This window comes from Orcinus orca, chromosome 14 (genome assembly GCF_937001465.1).
Source record: "Orcinus orca chromosome 14, mOrcOrc1.1, whole genome shotgun sequence".
In the NCBI taxonomy this organism is placed as follows: domain Eukaryota; kingdom Metazoa; phylum Chordata; class Mammalia; order Artiodactyla; family Delphinidae; genus Orcinus; species Orcinus orca.
In genome coordinates, this window is record NC_064572.1 from 9,844,041 (window position 1) to 9,863,619 (window position 19,579).

General features: G+C 45.2%; 1 protein-coding gene across 13 annotated transcripts in view; it reads right to left on the bottom strand.

The window, feature by feature from the left end:
- SIPA1L2 (signal induced proliferation associated 1 like 2) overlaps positions 1-19,579 on the bottom strand; it is a 238,102-nt gene that overhangs the window by 91,032 nt on the left and 127,491 nt on the right. For all 13 annotated transcript variants that reach the window (XM_049696795.1, XM_049696794.1, XM_049696793.1 and 10 more), the window contains one exon: positions 17,790-19,486. In XM_049696795.1, coding sequence (XP_049552752.1) covers positions 17,790-19,266 — 1,477 coding nt within the window. In that variant the 5' untranslated portion in view covers positions 19,267-19,486. The remainder of the gene's footprint in view (positions 1-17,789; positions 19,487-19,579) is intronic.

A 19,579-nucleotide genomic window follows, 5' to 3' on the forward strand; every position in this document is an offset into this window, starting at 1 on the left:
CACCCTGTCACGATGATGTCACGAAAGCACCTGAGAGTCTAAAGCAAAGTGCATCAGCGGACAAAAAATGGATGAAAGGTCATTGAGCTACTGAGTCCAAATTATATCTCCTAAAATACCACAACTTAGTTACGATGTTATCAGCTCATCATTTCTTTCACATAAAGTCAGGGTCCCATAGAGATCTAAACGCACACAATCTCACCAGAGGAATGCACTCTGGGGCCCTCCTGTCCACCTAGCACAGGGACCCCGAGGACATTCTTCCTAAGAGACGGTCATTAGGCTTTTATTTATACACTCAACAAGTGTGCGCCAGGCACTGTCTCAGGAGCGGGGTCATAATGCAGAAAAGCTCCCCGCTCACGAAGCACGCGTTCTAGTCTGAGCGCTGCCAGTGACAGCAAGCTCACTGCTTTGCGAGAATCCCTTCTGGACACGTGAGTGAGCGCTGCTAAAAGAAGTAAACACGCTTCACTGCAACCAGACTTTGTAAGTGTTGTCTTCTGTAAGGACCCAAACTGAACACTCAGGTGTGGTCCGACCCATACAGAACAGAGGGTGCAGTCAGCCAAACGTTTATTCGAACCCTTCACACCAGTAATCCGTGCAGAGCAAGTGGTCCCTGCAAAGCCCCTGGTGGTATTCACTTATTTCCTATTGAGCTGCTGCCTGGGCCGTTCTCCAAGATGTACACTTAAAACATTGATTTGTTTCACCCCACAGGCAAAACTGCTTCTACCCCTTTTCAATGTCACCTTAGTGGTTCTGGCCAATCTTTCTGACTTAACAGTTTTCAGTTAAAGAGAAACATACTATATCAAACGTTTGTAAGCTTGAAAGAAAAGCCATAGGTGTTCCAAAGGCTTTGGGTTATGCTACCATTTTCTGCCACAGTAATTTCTGAAGGAATAGAGAATGTTATTCAGAATGTGGAAAACAGGTGAAGTTCAACAAAGAACAACGGCACTTGTATCACTCAAGGGAAATATTACCGAAAGCCGCTAATGAATACTGGCTACATCTTAAAAGGCAGATAATTTGCGTTTTACTTCTTGCAACCAAACGAGATAAATACTGACATAATTTCCCTTTTAGGCCAGGCAGGGCTAGAAGAGCAAGTCGACTCTTTTAGGGACTAAAAGGTGAAGTACTGACTTAGTTCTAGACTCACGATAGGAAACGAGCCTTTGTTTTTCATGGATAACTCTGGTAACAGTCTGGTTAACTATTACAAACCTGTAGGACTCCAGTGAAATTAAGCATACATTGAAAAAAAAGAGTTATTTACCCCGAGGGGTTATTTATCATCAGCTTGGTACATTTAAGAACCCACTTCAAGAAGTTACCGGACGATGTGAGAGAGTGTCATGGACATATATACACTACCAAACATAAAATAGATAGCTAGTGGGAAGCAGCCGCATAGCACAGGGAGATCAGCTGGTGTTTTGTGACCACCTAGAGGGGTGGGATAGGGAAGGTGGGAGGGAGGGAGACACAAGAGGGAAGGGATAGGGGGATTATGTGTATGTACAGCTGATTCACCTTGTTATACAGCAGAAACTAACACAACATTATAAAGCAATTATACTCCAATAAAGATGTTAAAAAGAAAAAAAAAGTGACTGGCAAAAAATGCTCAAATCGGTTCCTTGTTAGGCATCTGATGAAACCCGTGACATAAATCAAAAGAGGTTCAAATTATTTTAGGGAGAAATAGTGAACAAACAAACAAAACCCCTTTTCAGGATAAAACTGAGAGCCCAGATTAAGTGCACCCAATTATTAGTTCTAATACGTGACAACTAAAAATCCCAAAGTGTGTGTGTGCTGCTCTCACACTTAGTAGGTGCTCTAGGGACAGGTGACAGAGCAGTGACGGCAGGGGCAGGGGCTGTCTACAGGGGTGCACGGGGGAGTTTTCTGGGGTGATGGAGCTATCCCACATCTTGATTGTGGTGGTGGTTACGTAACACACTCATTTGTCAAAACTCTGAGAACTGTACACCTTTTAAAAGGGGTGAATTTCACTGTATGTGAAGTATATTTTTTTAAAACTGGGGAGGAAACAGAAGGTCAGTGAGAGGAAGAGTTGGTAGTCCTCGGAAGTGGACGGGTCTCTGGCACGGATACAAGTCATGACCATTTCACTCACCCCAGCAGTTTCACCCCACTGCCTCCAGGGAGGAGAATTACTATTCCTCAAGTAATCACCCTCTCTCTTCCCATTTTCTCAACTATCAGTGGTCCTCAACCACCGCTCACTTTCTTCCACACTACCGCTCTGCTCAGGACTCCACGGCGTCTGCCGGCAAAGCCAGCACCCACCTTCCAGTCTCTGCCTTAGCAGTCTGCCACGTGTGCACCACTGGCCACCCACGTTGGGCTGGGACCCTCTACTTCCTAGACCGCTGGAACGACCCCATTCAGAATGAGGCATCTCCCAGCTCTTTGCTTCTGGGTTTCTTGTGTCGCTCCTCCCCGGCGTCTTCTCAGCCAGGCTGTCCTCTCTGATTCTGCCTCTGTCTTCATGCTTACATGTTTGAAAGCCTATCCTTCTGTCTCCCCTTCCGTCCATCAAACCATCTTCTCCTTTGAAGTCCTCAGTGCTATCATCCAATCTCTGTCTAGGCTCTTCTCTCATAAGTCTCCTCACTCACACGCCTTTGCCCCCTCTGCCTGTCACCTCTCCCACTTTTCTTCGCTTGACGTTCCTATTCATCGTTCCAGACTCAATGCAAACATCACGCCCAGCGGGAATATTCACCGCCTCTCCAGACGAGGCTAAGTCCTTCAAACATTTTTTTTAAAGTATAGTTGATTTACAGTATATTAGTTTCAGGTATACAGCATAGTGATGCAGTATTTTTACAGATTTCACTCCATTAAAAGTTATTACAAGATAATGGCTATAATTTCTGTACAATATAATTGCTGTACAATACATCCTTGTTGCTTATCTATTTCATACAAAATAATTTGTATCTCTTAATCCCCTATTCTGACCCTCCCTGCTTTCCTCTCCCCACTGGTTACCAGTAGTTTGTTTTCTATGGCAGTGAGTCTGCTTTTTTTCTTTTATTTTTTAGATTCCACATATATCATACAGTATTTGTCTTTCTCTGTCTGACCTATTTCATTAAGCATAACATTCTCTAGGTACAAACACATTGCTGCAAATGGCAGAATTTCATTCATTTTTATGGCTGAGTAATATTCCATTATATATATGTACCAATTCTTTATCCATTCATCTGTTGATGGACACTCGGGTTGCTTCCATGTCTTGGCTACTGTAAACAGCGCTGTTATGCACATTGGGGTGTGGGTATCTTTTCTAATTAGTGTTTTTGTTTTTTCTGGATATACAGCCAGGAGTGGAATTGCTGGATGATATATGGTGGTTCTATTTTTTGTTTTTTTAGGAACCTCCATACTGTTCTCCATAATAGCTGCACCAGTTTACATTCCCACCAACAGCATAGGAGGGTTCCTTTTTGCCCACATCCTCGCCAACGTGTGTTATTTGTGGACTTTTAGGTGATGGCCATCCTGACTGGTGTGAGGTGATCTATCATTGTTTTGATTTCTATTTCTCTAATAATTAGTGATGTTGAGCATTTTTTTCATGTGCTGGTTAGCCATCTGTATATCTTCTTTGGAAAAATGTCTATTCAGGTCTTCTGCCCATTTTTTAATTGGGTTGTTTGGTTTGTGATATTGAGTTGGATAAGCTGTTTATATGTTTTCATTATTAACCCCTCATCAGTCATATCATTTGCAGATATTTTATCCCATTCGGTAGAATGTCTTTTTGTTTTGTCACTGGTTTCCTTTGCTGTGCAAAAGCTTTTAGTTTAATTAGGTTCCACTTGATTATATTTGCTTTTATTTCTTTTGCCTCAGATCCAAAAAAAATATTTCTATGACTCACATCAAAGAGTGTTCTGCCTATGTTCTCTTCAATGAATTTTATGGTCTACAGGATTTAGGTCTTTAATCCATTTTGACATTATTTTTGCACATAGTGTGAGGAAATGTTCTAATCTCACTCTTTTACATGTAGCTGTCCAGTTTTCCAAGCACCACTTATTGAAGAGACTGTCTTTTCTCCACTGTGTATTGTCTCTTTTGTCATAAATTAATTGACCATAAATGTGCGGGTTTACTTCTCAGCTCTTTATTCTGTTCCATTGATCTATATGTCTGTTTTCATGTCAGTACCATGCTGTTTTGATTAGTGTAGCTTTGTAGCACAGTCTGAAGTCTGAGAGGGTGATACCTCCAAGTTTGTTCTTTATTCTCAAGATTGTTTTGATAATTTTGGTGTTCTGTGGATCCACAGGAATTTTAAGATTATTTGTTCTAGTTCTATGAAAAACATCATGGGTATTCTGATAAGGACTGCATTTGATCTGTAGATTGCTTTGGGTAGTATGACCATTTTAACAATATTCTTCCAATCCAAGAGCACTGGATATCTTTCCATTTCTTTGTATCATCTTCAATTTCCTTCTTCAGTATTTTATAATTTTCAGAGTATAGGTCTTTCACCTCCTGTTTATTCCTAAATGTTTTATTCTTTTAGATGCAATTTTAAACGGGATTGTTATTTTTTAGTCTCCCTTTATGGTAGTTCATTATCAGTCTATGAAAAAGCAACTGATTTCTGTATATTAATCTTGTATCCTGAAACTTTGCTGATTTCATTTATTAATTCTAAGATGTTTTGGTGGGTGTGGGGTGGCCACGACTGGGGAGAAGACTCAGCTACAGGACACAGAGGAGACCCAGTCCCGGGGCAGAGCCTGGGTGGGGTGGTGGCGGCCACTGTGGGCGTTTAGTCAAAAGCAGTATCTCGGGGGCTTTCCTGGTGGCGCAGTGGTTGAAAGTCCGCCTGCCAATGCAGGGGACGTGGGTTCATGCCCCGGTCCGGGAAGATCCCACATGCCGTGGAGCAGCTGGGCCTGTGAGCCATGGCCGCTGAGCCTGCGCGTCCGGAGCCCGTGCTCCGCAACGAGACAGGCCACAACAGTGAGAGGCCCGCGTACCGAAAAAAAAAAAAAAAAAAAGCAGTATCTCAGAAGCATCCCAGATCTCTGAAGATGGCTGCTCCACCACAGCTCACCCCACCAGCCCTTCTTCAAAGGTACCTGCTCTGTGGTTGTGGGCTGGCTAGCTTCTGATGGCCTGTCCCTGCCGCACACCGCCCTCCAACGCTGGCTGGGGGTGGCGCCCTCTAATCTGCAGAACCATCCCGTTCCTCTATCAGCTTTGGCATTTCTTTGGCTTCTTCCTAGTTTTCTGCTCCTTTGTGGTTTTATGCCCTTTTTGTATTCCTTCATTATCATTTTCTTGTGGTGTTTGAAACGGGGAGAGATAACATGTGTGTTGAAATTGTCACATATAACTAGCAGTCCTAAACTCACTTACTCCTAAATATCTATAATTCGAATAGCCTGATAATGGGTTTCTGAATCTGAGCTTTCCTACTTACCACCTGCTTAACCTTGGGTTAGTTACATAACCGTTCTTGAGCTCAGCATCCCCACCTCATCCACCCCTAAAATATATATAATACATTTATCATCATTAACCTGAGAGAGATGTTATAGTTGAAGGCAGGCATATTAATGAAAACAACAACAACAAAAACTCAATGAAAGACAAAAAGGGAGTGAACATCAAATAAACAGCATTACGGGGCATTTTCCTTTTAAGCCCAACAGTCTGATAGTTCAAGAGTCATACTAAAGGAGATTCATACTTTTCATCTCAAAAGTTGGTCTGTAATCAGAGGTTACGTCGCATCCAGGGTAGCCTTTTAAAGAAAGCCGTGGCATATATAATATTTTACTGAATAATTTCTACCAGTAACGAATTTCTTTTTAAATGAGGGGAACCCAAAATATGTATATTACCCTATCCACCAAAGATGGCAGGCAAATTGGTGAGAAAAACAATTTTTTCCTTAGTGTCTACCTCTCCAAGCCATGACCCACACTTGTTTTTGATTTTCCTGTCTCTCACACAGACACACACCTTTTGAACGCAAGTAGAGAAGACATTTCTACTACGTACAAACCATCACACCTTTGGACTTGCCAGTTCTCAGGCCCCGTAGCTATTTTCTAAGGGATCTCTCTGTGCTTTCAGTCTCACCAAGAAATCCAGCAGGTTACCTGCACGTGTTTCTAAAGAAACCACAATCTTAGGCTGCGCACTGTAACGTTCTGTCTAGCTTTCATATGGGGCGTTCCGCACACGGTGGAGGTTAGAGCAGGGAAGGTGCTCCCTATGGCCTCCAGGAGGGAGCCTAGGGGACCCTCTCAAATGACACCTGGTCCCCTTCAGGACAGCTCAGCCTCTTCATCTGCATCACAAGAGCCTTCCCCTCTGTGGGCACAGGACAGTGAGCCCCTCACCCACTTGAGCCCATCATTATCCCAAGCCCTTGATTTCCATAAAGTTGCTTCAAGGGGGAATCAAATAAAATCCTTCCTTGGCAGAACGGAAGCTCTGAAAAGACTGGAAAAGCTGAATGAAAATCTACATATTGTGCAAATACAACAGGGCCAGATTAAAAAAAAAAAATTGGTTAACAAGATTTCAGCGTAGGAAATGAGATTCAGTTTATCTCTGTGGTACACTTTGGCTGCTCAGTAAAGAAAAGAAAAAATTCTAACTCAGAGGAGTTTTAGAAAAGAAAAGGGGTACGTTGAACCTTAGCCCAAAGGCTGTTTCCAGGTACTGTCGTATCTTGGAAGGGAGAGGTATTGGGTCCGTCACTCTGGGAATGAACAGGTGAGGATCTCAACTCTAGACGCCTCCCGAGGCCAGTATGTAAAAGAGAAGCCCCGTGGCTCTGCCTCACGTGATTTCTCAGAGGTGTCAGCACCATATGGGCCACGGCACCATCAACAAGTCCACAAGAGCCACTAGCAGCTGTGGACTATGCCCCATCGCCCTGCATTGGTTAGTACTCACAGCAGAAGCTTTCCTTTAATGCTTCTTTGTTCTTTCAATAGTCAGTTGATCATTTAATTGTCAGCTCACTGCCTAGCTGGGTTAAATCCAAGGCTGCAGGTGGCTGCTGTCTAAGCTCCTACCTATGATGTATCTTCTGTCACTTTCTCCTCCAAACAACTGTTAAATCACCTCCCCCATTCCAGGAGTTATAAAGATGTGAACAGGGAATGGTGAATACATAAATGGACGAATGAAAAAAACAACAGGACATGCTTTTGCAGATACTAACATTAAGAGTCATCAGAGAACCTCAAGGAATCTCAAACTCCCTGCTAATGTTTCATGGATTAAATTACCTAATTTGATGGGGAAAATGATGCATTTTTGCTATGTGAATTCTCCTTTGACCAAAATTTAACCAAAGCATTAGCCAAGCTTGAAAAATCTGAGGTATTACAGTGAAAATAACAATATTAAACATACCTTATGTAAATTAACTCATTCATCTCCCTACCTATGAGCAGGTATCCCCATTTTACAGATGGTAATACTGACGCTGAGAAGTGAATGATGTGCTCAAGGTCACAAGCCCCTGTGACAGAGTCAGGATGCAAACCTTGGCAGTCTGGCTTTTGAGCTCTCTCATGTAAAGCAACTCAAGGGTGATGAGGTTACCGTGAAGACTTAAATTATAAGAATCAACTCATGCACAGTAAAATGAACACAACTTAAAGATGAGACAACAAATCTGTCCTGAACATAAGGACGGTATCTTGGAAGATTCAATTTTAAGAAAACCTTGAATAAAAAGCGCAAGTCTGGGGACTTCCCTGTTGGCGCCGTGGTTAAGAATCTGCCTGCCAATGCAGGGGACATGGGTTTGAGCCCTGGTCCGGGAAGATCCGACATGCTGCGGATCAACTAAGCCCATGCACCACAACTACTGAGCCTGCGCTCTAGAGCCCACAAGCCACAACTACTGAGCCCACGTGCCACAACCACTGAAGTCCGTGCACCTAGAGCCCATGCTCCACAACAAGAGAAGCCACCACAATGAGAAGCCCGCGCACGAGGAGTGGCCCCTGCTCACCGCAACTAGAGAAAGCCCGCGCACAGCAACGAAGACCCAACACAGCCAAAAACAAAAATAAATAAATGAATGAATAAATTTATTTTTAAAAAAACTGCAAGTCTGGAGAAGTAAGGTAGCTATCAAAGACTTCCTTTGATAATGCATAATTTTTAGCGTCATTTTGCTACAAGAATGGGAAGGAGAAAGAAAACACTACGAGAGCAAAGAAAGGGTTCACTGCGTAAAAGCTGAGAGGCCCAGATCATTATTGAGCCGAGTAGTTGTCCAGCTTTCCTTTTATTTCCTAAGTGAGACAAAGAGCGAAATAAATTTTGGATCTGAACAAATGCAAGGTAGGTGGGTTTTAGTAAGTTCTAGGTGCTCTGAGACCTTACCTTCCAGAGACCTTGACTTCCAGCTACACTGGACCAGTGTTACCAAATGCCAAGTTCGTGTGCTCAATGCACAGTGAGGCCAAACAGACCCAAACGTCGGAGTTCGGAGCAGAGAAAGGTTTATTGCAGGATCATGCGAGAAGACGAGTGGCTTGTGCCCCCAAAGCCCCGGAACTCCTTGAAGGGCTTCAGAGCAAAGCACTTTTAAAGGTAAGGTGAGGGAGAAGTGTGGTTAGTTGTTGCAAACTTCTTGGGGTCAGAATCCTTTGTTCTTGCAGCTGTCCACATAGGTCAGGTCACCATGTTCCCATAAACCTCCAACAAGACAAATGTTATTCTCTGTTCTGCAACTTTTTATCTCTATATGAATGCGAAAGTGCTATACCTTTAAAGGTCAGACCCTTGAGAACGGGCTCTCCTGTATATTTAAGGCTATAGGCAACATTCTTAACTTATAGCAAAAGCAATAAAATACAAAGGCTAAAGTCAAAGAAACAGATCTAATATGGAGGCAGATTTGTTCTTCCTTATTACACCAGTAGCAAAATGCAAGCAAGTTTTCCCAGTTAACTGCCGTATGAGTCAAACTATACAGAAATATTAGAGTATTAATAACTCTTCCTAGAGAAATATGAGAGCATCAGTTCCTTCTCAGTAACTGACTAAGAACACATCTGAGGACAAAGGATGAATAGGATGAACTAGCATACAGTCCTAAAATGCTGCAGGGGATGGGAACTGTGACCTCCCAGCACAGCATACATGTTTCCCAGCACCCACTACCCTCTGCCCCCTCAGCCACATGGAACCCATATGACTATAACCCACAGGCTGAACCCCCCTGTGCAGCTGGGTGATTCCTCCGTGCTAAGAGCCCCCCTGGACCTCCACAGGAGTTCTGTTTGTGGAGGTACTGGCCAGGCGCTATGGTTAAGAACTGAGTTGATTGTGTCCGCTAAAGGAAGAATTTGCATCCCAGAACAGTACAATTGTTAGGTGGTACTCAGTTCCCCCATGTGAATTTAATAGTGTCCAATTCGCTATTAATTTTCTGCAGTGACTGTATAAAACCAGAGGGGGAAAAAAAAAAAGAAGCCACCAGGCATGAAATTCAAAGCAAATGCAGCCATGCATCGCTCAGCAATGGGGTTCATTTGATACGTAAAAGTACCCTCCTGCCCACAACCGCCGCATTAGTGAAACTTAAGTGAATGTGTTTGGAATGGAGTGGCAGACTTCACCAGACACCTTTCCCCCGGGGCCCACCCTGCCATATGGTTCTCTCTACTATTTTCTCTCTTCATCTTTTTAACCATTAAGATAAAGTCCTGCCCTTTAAATGCTGCACCGGCGGTGGGGACACTAGTTTCTTTTTCGAGAGAAGTCCCATACATTTATTGAAGAACTCCTGGGAGGACCAGGATATATACTATGTAACAGGCACTGTTCTAAGGCCTTTACAGGAGATATTTTTATATTTTTATTATGATCCCATTTTTAGATGATGAACTGAGGCACAAAGAAGTTCAAGAAGTTGTCCAAAACTGAGCTGGGATGTAAACCCAAGAGTCTGATTTCAGAACAGTCTATGCTCATTACATCAAGATACGCTGCCCTGCCTGCCAGTAACAGGCCTCCAACTACAATGAGAATGGACAGACACCGCTGCCCACTGGCAAAAAGACGATTCCCCAGCCACTAAAGAGTTGGTTGGTATCAAAAGGGGCAAGAGTTATTATACATATTCTAGAAGAATTCTTTGCTTTTATTTGTTAATTTAGCAGATGTATGTACGAATAAGACGTTTCAGTTAAAATATTAAGGACAAAGATTACCACTGGAGAAAAGGATAAATTTACATAGAGCTGGGTAACAGTAGTTAAAAAAATTAGTGAACTTAAAGATTTTTACAGAAAAGAGGCCCTGGAGAGAATGCCTGGAGGTGCAGCATATCCAGCAGCCAGGGCTGGGCCAGACACAGGAAGGGCCTTCAAGGCTTAAGGGCTGGCATCTTGGGGTGTAATAAGGGAACAACAAATCTGACTCCATACTGGATGTTTTACTTTCAACTTTGTATTCATACTCTAATATTTCTGTATAGTTTGACTGATGTGGCAGTTAACTGGGAAAACTTGCTTGCATTTTGCTACTGGTGTAATAAGGAAGAACAAATCTGCCTCCATATTAGATCTGTTTCTTTGACTTTAGCCTTTGTATTTTATTGCTTTGGCTACAAGTTAAGAATGTTGCCTGCAGCCTGAAATATACAGGAGAGCCCGTTCTCAAGGGTCTGACCTTTAAGGGTCTAACACTTTTCTATTCATAGGGAGATAAAAAGTTACAGAACAGAGAATAACAATTGTCTTGCTGGAGATTTCCAGGGAACATGGTGACCTGACCTATGTGGAGAGCTGCAGGAACAAAGGATTCCGAGACCAAGAAGTCTGCAACAACCAGCCACAACCCTTCCCCCTTCGGGTATAAAAGACGCCTCAGTTCTAACTCAAGTTAAGATGGTTCTTTGGGACACTAGTCCACCTTCTTCTCAGTCTGCTGGCTTTCCAAAAAAAGTGGCCATTCCTTGCCCCAACAAGTTGTTTCTTGATTTATTGGCTTGTCACGTGGTCAGCCGTCTGACCTTGGACTTGGTGATAGGGGCAGAAATAGACCTTGGAAAGGCCAGTCTTACACCCTACGCTGTGGTACGGGTATGGCTTCTGTTGGACACCCAGTCTGCTCAGAAGCAGCTAAACACTCTTTTCTGAAAAATTCCAACCTTTTCAAAAAGAATTCCAATCTGCCCACACCTAAGAAGTCTTGTAAAGCTACGATGGGAAGGGGAAATCAAAGAAGTTCTCTGTCCTATTCATGGACACATGACGGAACTATAAACACTAGGGCCCCTAAGCACCAGGCAGTGGGGAGAGAAGAGGGCAAACTAAGACTCTCATACACACTACAGAGTCTGCCCCCTAAAACCAGTTCAGCTCTTTACAAAGGATTTCTACTAGATACATACTTCTTTTGTTGTACTTGTCATAGAAAATTCCAAGAAAAAAATGAGCTGGGCACAAAGGCCTCCTTCACAGAGTTCAGTGAAGATTTGGCAACCCCAGAGTGCCAAGGACATCCCAAACAGCCCCTCACAGCCACCTCACCTTAACCTGCAGATTTCAGGGGAAATTCAAAGAGAATGTCTCTGTGCATTTCAATACAGATAGCAAAAACAGTAAATTCTAGGGCTTCCCCGGTGGCACAATGGTTAAGAATCTGCCTGCCAAGGCAGGGGACATGGGTTCGAGCCCCGGTCTGGGAAGATCCCACATGCCGTGGAGCAACTAAGCCCACGCGCCACAACTACTGAGCCTGCGCTCTAGAGCCCGCGAGCCACAACTACTGAGCCCATATACCACAACTACTGAAGCCCACGCGCCTAGAGCCCGTGCTCCCCAACAAGAGAAGCCACTGCAATGAGAAGCCCGCGCACCGCAACGAAGAGTAGCCCCTGCTCGCTGCAACTAGAGAAAGCCCGTGCACAGCAACAAGGACCCAATGCAACCAAAATAAATAAATTTAAAAAAAAACAACTAAAGCTAGCTTATAAAAAAAAAAAAGTAAATTCTAAAGCTTAACAATTCCCCTGCCCCTCAAGATAAGTTTGAGAACGATACTCATGGCAAGTGTGTACAGGAAGGGCCCTGGAGGTTTGCTAGTTTTAAGAACTGTATCCATTTTTTTCTTTCTTATTATTTTAAAGATTCTCATTTTAAATATATCATGAAAATTTAAAACTTACATTTAAAAAAAAATAAGTGAATGATTTTTAAATTGTTTTTGATTTATAGAAAAGCTGCAAGGATATCAGAGAGTTCTTTTATACCGCTCACCCAGTTTCCTAGCTGTTACCAGCTTACATACTTTGGTATATTTGTTCAATTAATGCACCAATATTGGTATATTATTATTAACTGAAGTCCACAGTTTACTCAGATTTGTTTAGTTTTTACCTAGTGTCCTTTTTCTGTTTGAGGATCCCCTCCAGGACACCACACGACCTTGTCATAGTGTCTCTTTAGGGCCCTCTAGACTGTGACAGTTTCTCAGACTTCCCCTCTTTTGATGACCGTGGCAGTTTTGAGGAGTACAGGGCAGGGATTTTGTAGAATGTGCGTCAGTTGGGATGTGTCTAACGTTTTCCCCTAAACAGACTGAGGTTATGTTTTTTGGAGAGGAAGACCACAGAGATGCCATTCCCATCACATCAAGGGTACAAACCATCCACATGATTTGCCCCTGTTGATGCTGACCTGGTTCACCTGGCTGGGGCCATGTTTGCCAGGCTTCTCCCCTCTTCCCACACTCCATCCTTCGGAGGTGAGTCACTAAGCACAGCCCACATTCAAGTGGAGAAGGGGAAGGCCATGACTGAAATTTCTATAATTTTTCAAGGTTTATGAAATTTCAACTTTATAGCAATTTGCTTTTCAAGTAAAGATCTGTTGTTAAAATGAACGTTCATTAATATATTTGACATGAGTAGTGTTGCAGGTGGAGGAAATATAGGTGTCTTTATCACTATGTTTCTGTCAAGCTGAAAGATTTTTCTTTGAAGTAAAGCAAATACAGTCATTAACTCTTCTGCCCAGATCACGGCTGGCAAATACCTGGCATCTCCCCATGTGCCCGCGGCGGACGATGATATTGCTAATGGCTCTTAGAGCACTGACGCAGCTGTGTACACAATGACAGAAGTACCAATGAAGGAAGCATGAGCGCCCAAAGCAAGCTCCACATACATCCATTTACCTGCATCAGGAAAAGTCTAGCAGGATAACGATGTAACTATTCATGGGAATTGTCTCTTTCTTATGGATTCGAGGGGTTTTCTTTCTCTTTCTTTTGCTTCCCTACCTTTCCTTATTTTCCCATAATGATTATATAGTATTTACACGCCATTTAAAAATCCTAAACCAAAAAAAAAAAAAAGATAAATATTGTCAATCTTAGTATTCCCTCCACTCTCCACGTCCACAGGAACATACATCATGCTCCCAAAGGCTCAGACACAATTCAGCCACTTTTCACTTCCCCCCTGAGTTATCAAAGAGGCGCAGCTTTATCCTTCTCTCTGGTTTGACCTCCGTTTACCCCAAAGTGACTTACTTCGTCTTCAGGAGCCATTCTTGTGTGCGTGACCTGAAGCAAGGCATCGGGCAGCTTCAGAACTCCTGAGCAACTCTCAGGTACACTATTGCCTAAAAAGTGCAAGACACACAGAAACCCACGGCATCCCTCCGCTGTCCGCGTGGCTCCGGCCCCAGTCACACTCGGGACAGTCAGTTGCTGGCCAGCGGCTCTAAGTGGCTGTAAGCCCCAGGAGGTCTGCTGTGCTGCAAGGGAAGCTAAAGGCAATTCAAACCAAGACCACAGGTGGAATCCTCATCTAGGGGGATCTAGCTCCCAGGAGGGAACCGCAGTTTCACTAGAGTTCCATGAGGGACAGAGCGGCCTGGCACACAGCACCAGGGTCATCGCCAGCGAAAGGAAGGGACATTTGAGAGCATTCACTAAGCTTGCTACAATCCGGCTCTTTTAAAAAGCCGTTTCACTGAAGGCTACAGAGGGATTTGCCCAGACAAGCAACGCTGCCCACAGGGCACCGTGGCAGGCCACTCCCCTCCATAAATCCCTTTGCAAAGTTATTCAAAGCCGTTCAAAGACTACGTGTCACAGGAATACACCTCAACATAAGGACAGCCTTTCACGTTAACTACCCAATAAAGAGTCAACCAGTGTGATGAACTGGGCGATTGGGGTTGACATGTATACATACACTGATGTGTATAAAACTGATGACTAATAAGAACCTGCTGTATAAAAAATAAATAAAATGAAATTAAAAAAAAAATAGTCAACCACCTTATTAAAGCTGAAAAGGTTTACCTATGACAATCGATGTAGGACATCGTCACTTGAAAGAAGGGAAAGAAAGAGAGAGAGATGCAGAGAGCTGGGTCTTTTAAACCTTTCCCAGCGATTGCGAGCCATGTCATTCTTTTGAAAATGAAGTTTCACACAGAACAATGAAGAATGGAGGAAAAGAAAAGGCATTCTGGAAAGTATCAAAAGATTCCTTGAAAGCCTGCTTCCAAAGAGAAGAACTGAGTGAAGGGGAAAGAGAAAAAGGGAAAGAAAAAAATCTGCAAAAATGCTCTGTGACAGTCTGCCCAGGGCCTCTGTTTTTAAACACAATGCTGTCCCTGCAACTCGTGATGTGTTGGCAGATATGAACTCCAGCGGTTGAAGCTGGCGTGAAAAATGGGGGGGAAATCATTAATTTAATCATCGCACTTTATCTGGCAGACACATGCTTTTGTGATCCTTGGGAAAAAGATGGGCTCCAGTCCCACACGGAGGAGGACTCGGCCACCTGGCTGCTGGGAATCCGGGCTGCTGCCTCTGCCTTTAGTCCTTAATGGCTCTACAGAGAGACCAGCAAAAGCAGCAGCAGCTTCCATTGTAGCCAACTGCAGTCTGAAGCCACACAGGCCCACGGGGGAAGAGCGGAATCGCTAAATATAGGAGGAAGCAGGCATAGTCCGGGGCTGCAGGGAGAGAGCGCAGAGTGGCGGGGCTGGGCTGGGTCTGATTCTATCTCCTCCTGCTCTGTCCTGGCCCCGAGTCCCATTAGCCACACAACAGTCACCGTGCCCAGCACAGAACTGCAGCACACAAGACAAAGGACCCCGGGGACGGCTGTCCTGCACCTTCATCGTGCAGGCTTAGCGCAGGAGTCTAGAATTTGGCTGTCTGCCTCATTCACAGGCCCAGAGTGCGCCCAGCACCCCAGAACTGTCAAACCACACGTCTACACCCACTTACAACTCACCACAGGGCATCTACTCTCAGGTTTTCCTTATTTATGTTTTATTGCACATTCAAAATCTACCAAGTTTGATGGTGTCATTTCTAAAGCCCTGGGAAATCCTCAGTAGCAGATCAGGAAAAGTGGAGGAAATAAACCACTCACAGACAACTCTTTACAATTATCAGGAAGTGACAGAGTTCAGGAGAAAAACTACGAAAACCAGTCAAGAGAATTAAGAGAATCTAGCAACCTAAAACTATCTCGTGGAACAGACCTTAAGGACATTAAATGGATCAGAGGGCGGCAGCCCTGCCTGGGCCCAGAAAACATCAGTCCTTTATTCCATATACACTGTGTAGACTTAATACACTAAGCTATGCAAAGGAGTACAACAAATGAGATGCTGGCACGAAGTATTTGCATAAATACACATGTATACAGATACATACACACATACAATTTTTACATTCTGGTATTTTACAGGGTGAATCGCAAACCACTTACAAAACTCAGCCAGAATGACTCATCGCGCCTAAGGATTTCGGGGCACAACAATCCCAACAGGCTATTTTATTGCTAGCATTGACAGCCATGGCTTCAGTCGATTAAAAAATCTCTTAAGCAGGAAGCCTATTTCTCCATGGTCTCCCTTTCCAAAAATAACTAAGTTCCACCTCGAGAACATCCGTGAGCAGAGTTTTATAATCCTCTGCCCCTGGATGAACAGTCCTGGGTTATTTCCGGCACAGATTAAATAGAAGATCCGAGATTCTGTGCGTTCACTGGCTGGAAGGCAGTAACATCACAATGGGTGATGCTGACTCCCACCAGCAGCCAGGGCTGAGACGGGAGCGTTGGGGACACAGCCAGGCACTCAAGATGTTGACAAAGTTATTTCAGTCCCATCATGTCGTCCGTAGAAGACCAGAAAGACAACTCAAGCTACGTGACCAGTCGCAATTCAAACGCCTGCTTATTTAGCTACGTCGCTTGTCAATGTTCTATTCATTCCATTGATTAATATGATTTCATAATATTATGATTATGGATGACTGGTTAAATCTGGAATGATGCAAAAGGGGGGGGGATGATTAATTTAATAATTGCACTTGGTCCAGCTTGTAGTCCAGGGGAAAAAGCACTAAGAAGGCTCCAGGGACTGAAGTGGATGGAGTGACATCCTGAGGTTAGAGCTACAGCCCGGCCAACCCCCAAAAGAAACAGCTGGAGTCAAAGGTTGCAGGCAAGCATTCTGAAGACAGAAACCAGTACTAAAATGAATTCTAAGTACAGTCAGCTGGAATTTATCCACAGCAGAAGGCACAGAAGGAGGAGAGGCCCCCCAGGACTGACTGGGCCACCTCTGCCTCCTTCGTGCTCTGAGAGGTGACACCTGGGAATGGAGGGGGATGGCAGGTGAAACCGCAAACAGAAAACTAAGCCCCAAAGAGTATGCTGTCCTAGAAGGAAGGGGCCACGGAAGCAAGTCACAGCCACTAAGAAGACAGGGCGAGAGTCCCTGGGTGTTCTATTTGGCGTGTTACTGACGTGCACGTGGTACACGTTTCTCTGTGGGCCTGTAAGACAGAGTGGCGTCTCATGTCCCTGGCATGGCTAACGACACATTGAAAGGCTGAGGATTCAACTACATGACTTCTGAGGGATGCATCCTTCAAGGCTAAGCATACAAATAAAATAAACATCATTTATTCTACGCGTACTTGAAGAATTTCTGAAATAACAATACCAAGGAAATATCTGTATCTGAACCTTTAAGCCTATGTGTAAAACTGCAAGAAGACTAAATTTGTCTATCCTACTAATTTATACATTCATACATTCTTTCCACAAAGATTCACTTAACACTTCCACTATGTACAACAAGGCAGAAGGAGCTGTGAAGACATAAAATTAAAAAGATGAAGCAAAGGTGTAGGAGAAAAGTACAGAAGAAACGAGAGGGAAAAGAACCAGAACTAGAACCAGAACTGTACCCAGTGTAAGGGATTATTCAGAGCAATGAAAGAGCAATGGAGTTCATCAGCGAAGACTTCCTAAAAGGGGTAAACCTAAGTAGAGTCCGACGTCTGTGACACTCACACGTCGGCAGAGAAGAGGAAAGAGCAGACGTTTCCACATCAGGAACTAGGGATCAGCAAAGGCAGGGAACTGGGGATTTCTAAAGAAGGGATCTGGGACCTCCCTGGTGGTCCAGAGGCCAGGACTCCGCGCTTCCACCGCAGCGGGCACGGGTTCCTTCCCTGGTTGGGGAACTAAGATCCTGCGTGCTGCACGGCGTGGCCCAAAAAATTAAAAAAATAAAAAATAAATAAAGAAGGGATCAGTCCGGCAGCAGTGGAGGCTCTGTGACACAGAACAAGCTCCAACCCAGCGGACAACGGCCTCGGACGTGCTCCGACCCAAAGCCGCGTACCACAAGGGGCCCCAGGGAAGCAGCCCCGGGACACACAGGGCCCCTTACCTTTGCCGTAGAAGAACCTGCGGTAGTAATAGGCCCCCAGGTCGATGTGCTCGATGACGTAGCGCCTGACCTTCTCCCTGTGGATTGGCTGGTTCTCCCTGGGCACCTCCAGGACCGAGACGCCCGCGTTGGTGCAGTGAGAGCTGAGGGAGGCCTCGAAGGAGCAGCCTTCCCCGGAACTGAAGGAGGACGAGTTGGCCCTGGACAGCGCGATCCTCCGGTCGCCCTCCCCGCCTGTCTCGTTCCGAAAGTAGGGACAGCTGAGGACCAGGTCGTTGCTCTTCCCATCCCCGTCGTCCGTGTCCAGGTTCTCTTTGGAGTTGAGGTCCTCTTTGCTCCCCAGCGGGGAGTCACAGCCGCCCGTCGGGCCCATGGGCATCTGGGTCTGGGATGCCGCCGAGGCCCCGGTGGTGATGTTTTTCCTCTTCCCCACGTTCGCCCTCGTGGCCATGGCTTCGTTGATATTAAACAAGATGCTCTGGACGTCATAATGTGCAAAGCAGCGCTGGCAGTTCCAAGGGCGGACGCCCCTCTCCAGACGCCCGTCCTCCAGCTCAGAGGCAAACTTGAACGTCTCGTGCTCACTTTTCACGGTCCGCAGCTTGCGGAAGAGGGACGTCTCCATGGACTCCGACTTCAACCTCCGTTGGAAAGGCTTGTCCCTGTCTCTCCCCAGGAGGAGGGCACTGTCCATATAGTCTAATCCTGAGATGTGCACGAATTCGCCTCTAGAAATCTGTGCTGCGGCGTGAAGGCTGGGGGAGATTGCAGGGTCGCAGGGGAAAAACTCGGGGAACCCGAACGGGGCCATCACCCTGTGGTCGTAGTTCTCTAGCCGGTAGCCTCGGAGCATAGCAAAGAAGTTCTCCCCCGACAGGCCCTGCCGGTCGATGGAAGACGTGCTCCCGTACTCCCGGTGCAGGGCGGCCCCGGTATTGGGGTTCACTGCATTTTGGTCTAGGACGTCTTCCGCGTCGATGTCACTGATGGTAACATCACTGTTGCTCCTCTGTCTTATGGGGTGCAGTCCTCTTTGCGGAGAGTGAACGAAGATGTCTCCGACGGTAGACTTCGCCTCCACGAAGTCGAGGTCGAGCGGCTCCTCTTGCTGGCGGTCACTCTGGTTGTTCTGCCCGTTGTGCATAATGGACGTGACACTTTCATAGCTGGGCTGTGACCGGCTTTCCCACAGGGCCTTGCAGGTCAGCTCCTTGGAGCAGTCCTTTTTAGGAGGCCACTCAGACACCCTTGCTCTGACACCCATCTTGGGCACGGCCGGCGTACCGTTAGCCGGAGCACCGTTCTCATTGGAACTGGAAGCATTTAAGGAAGGGGTGGGTCCCATGTTGCCATTGATGGCTTTAAATTTTCGAGCAAAATAATCATCGGACTGCATGATTCTGGGAGGACCCTTGAACTTCGACGAGGCTCTGCCGACCTTTTGCTGCTCTTCCTGTGACTGCCTGGGGTCACTCATGTCTACCGATGACGCAGGAAGCTCCAAGTCTCGCCGGAAAGACTGATGTAAATCCAATGACACTGTTATTTACAAAGGCTTCTTCTATACTTGTATAGAAGCAAACATCCTCAGAGTACAGTTCCTCCAAAACCAACTTGCTTCTCAGTTGCTGTAATAATTTTGAACACCTCTGTCCTTTTCAAAAGCATCCCTTAAGACATCTGGCCAGCTCCTTTACCTGAATTAAAAAACAGAAAATAGCCATTAACAATCACTGTAGCTCCAGTTCAATACATTCCCCACGTGGTTTCTCATCTGCCCTTCTCTCCAA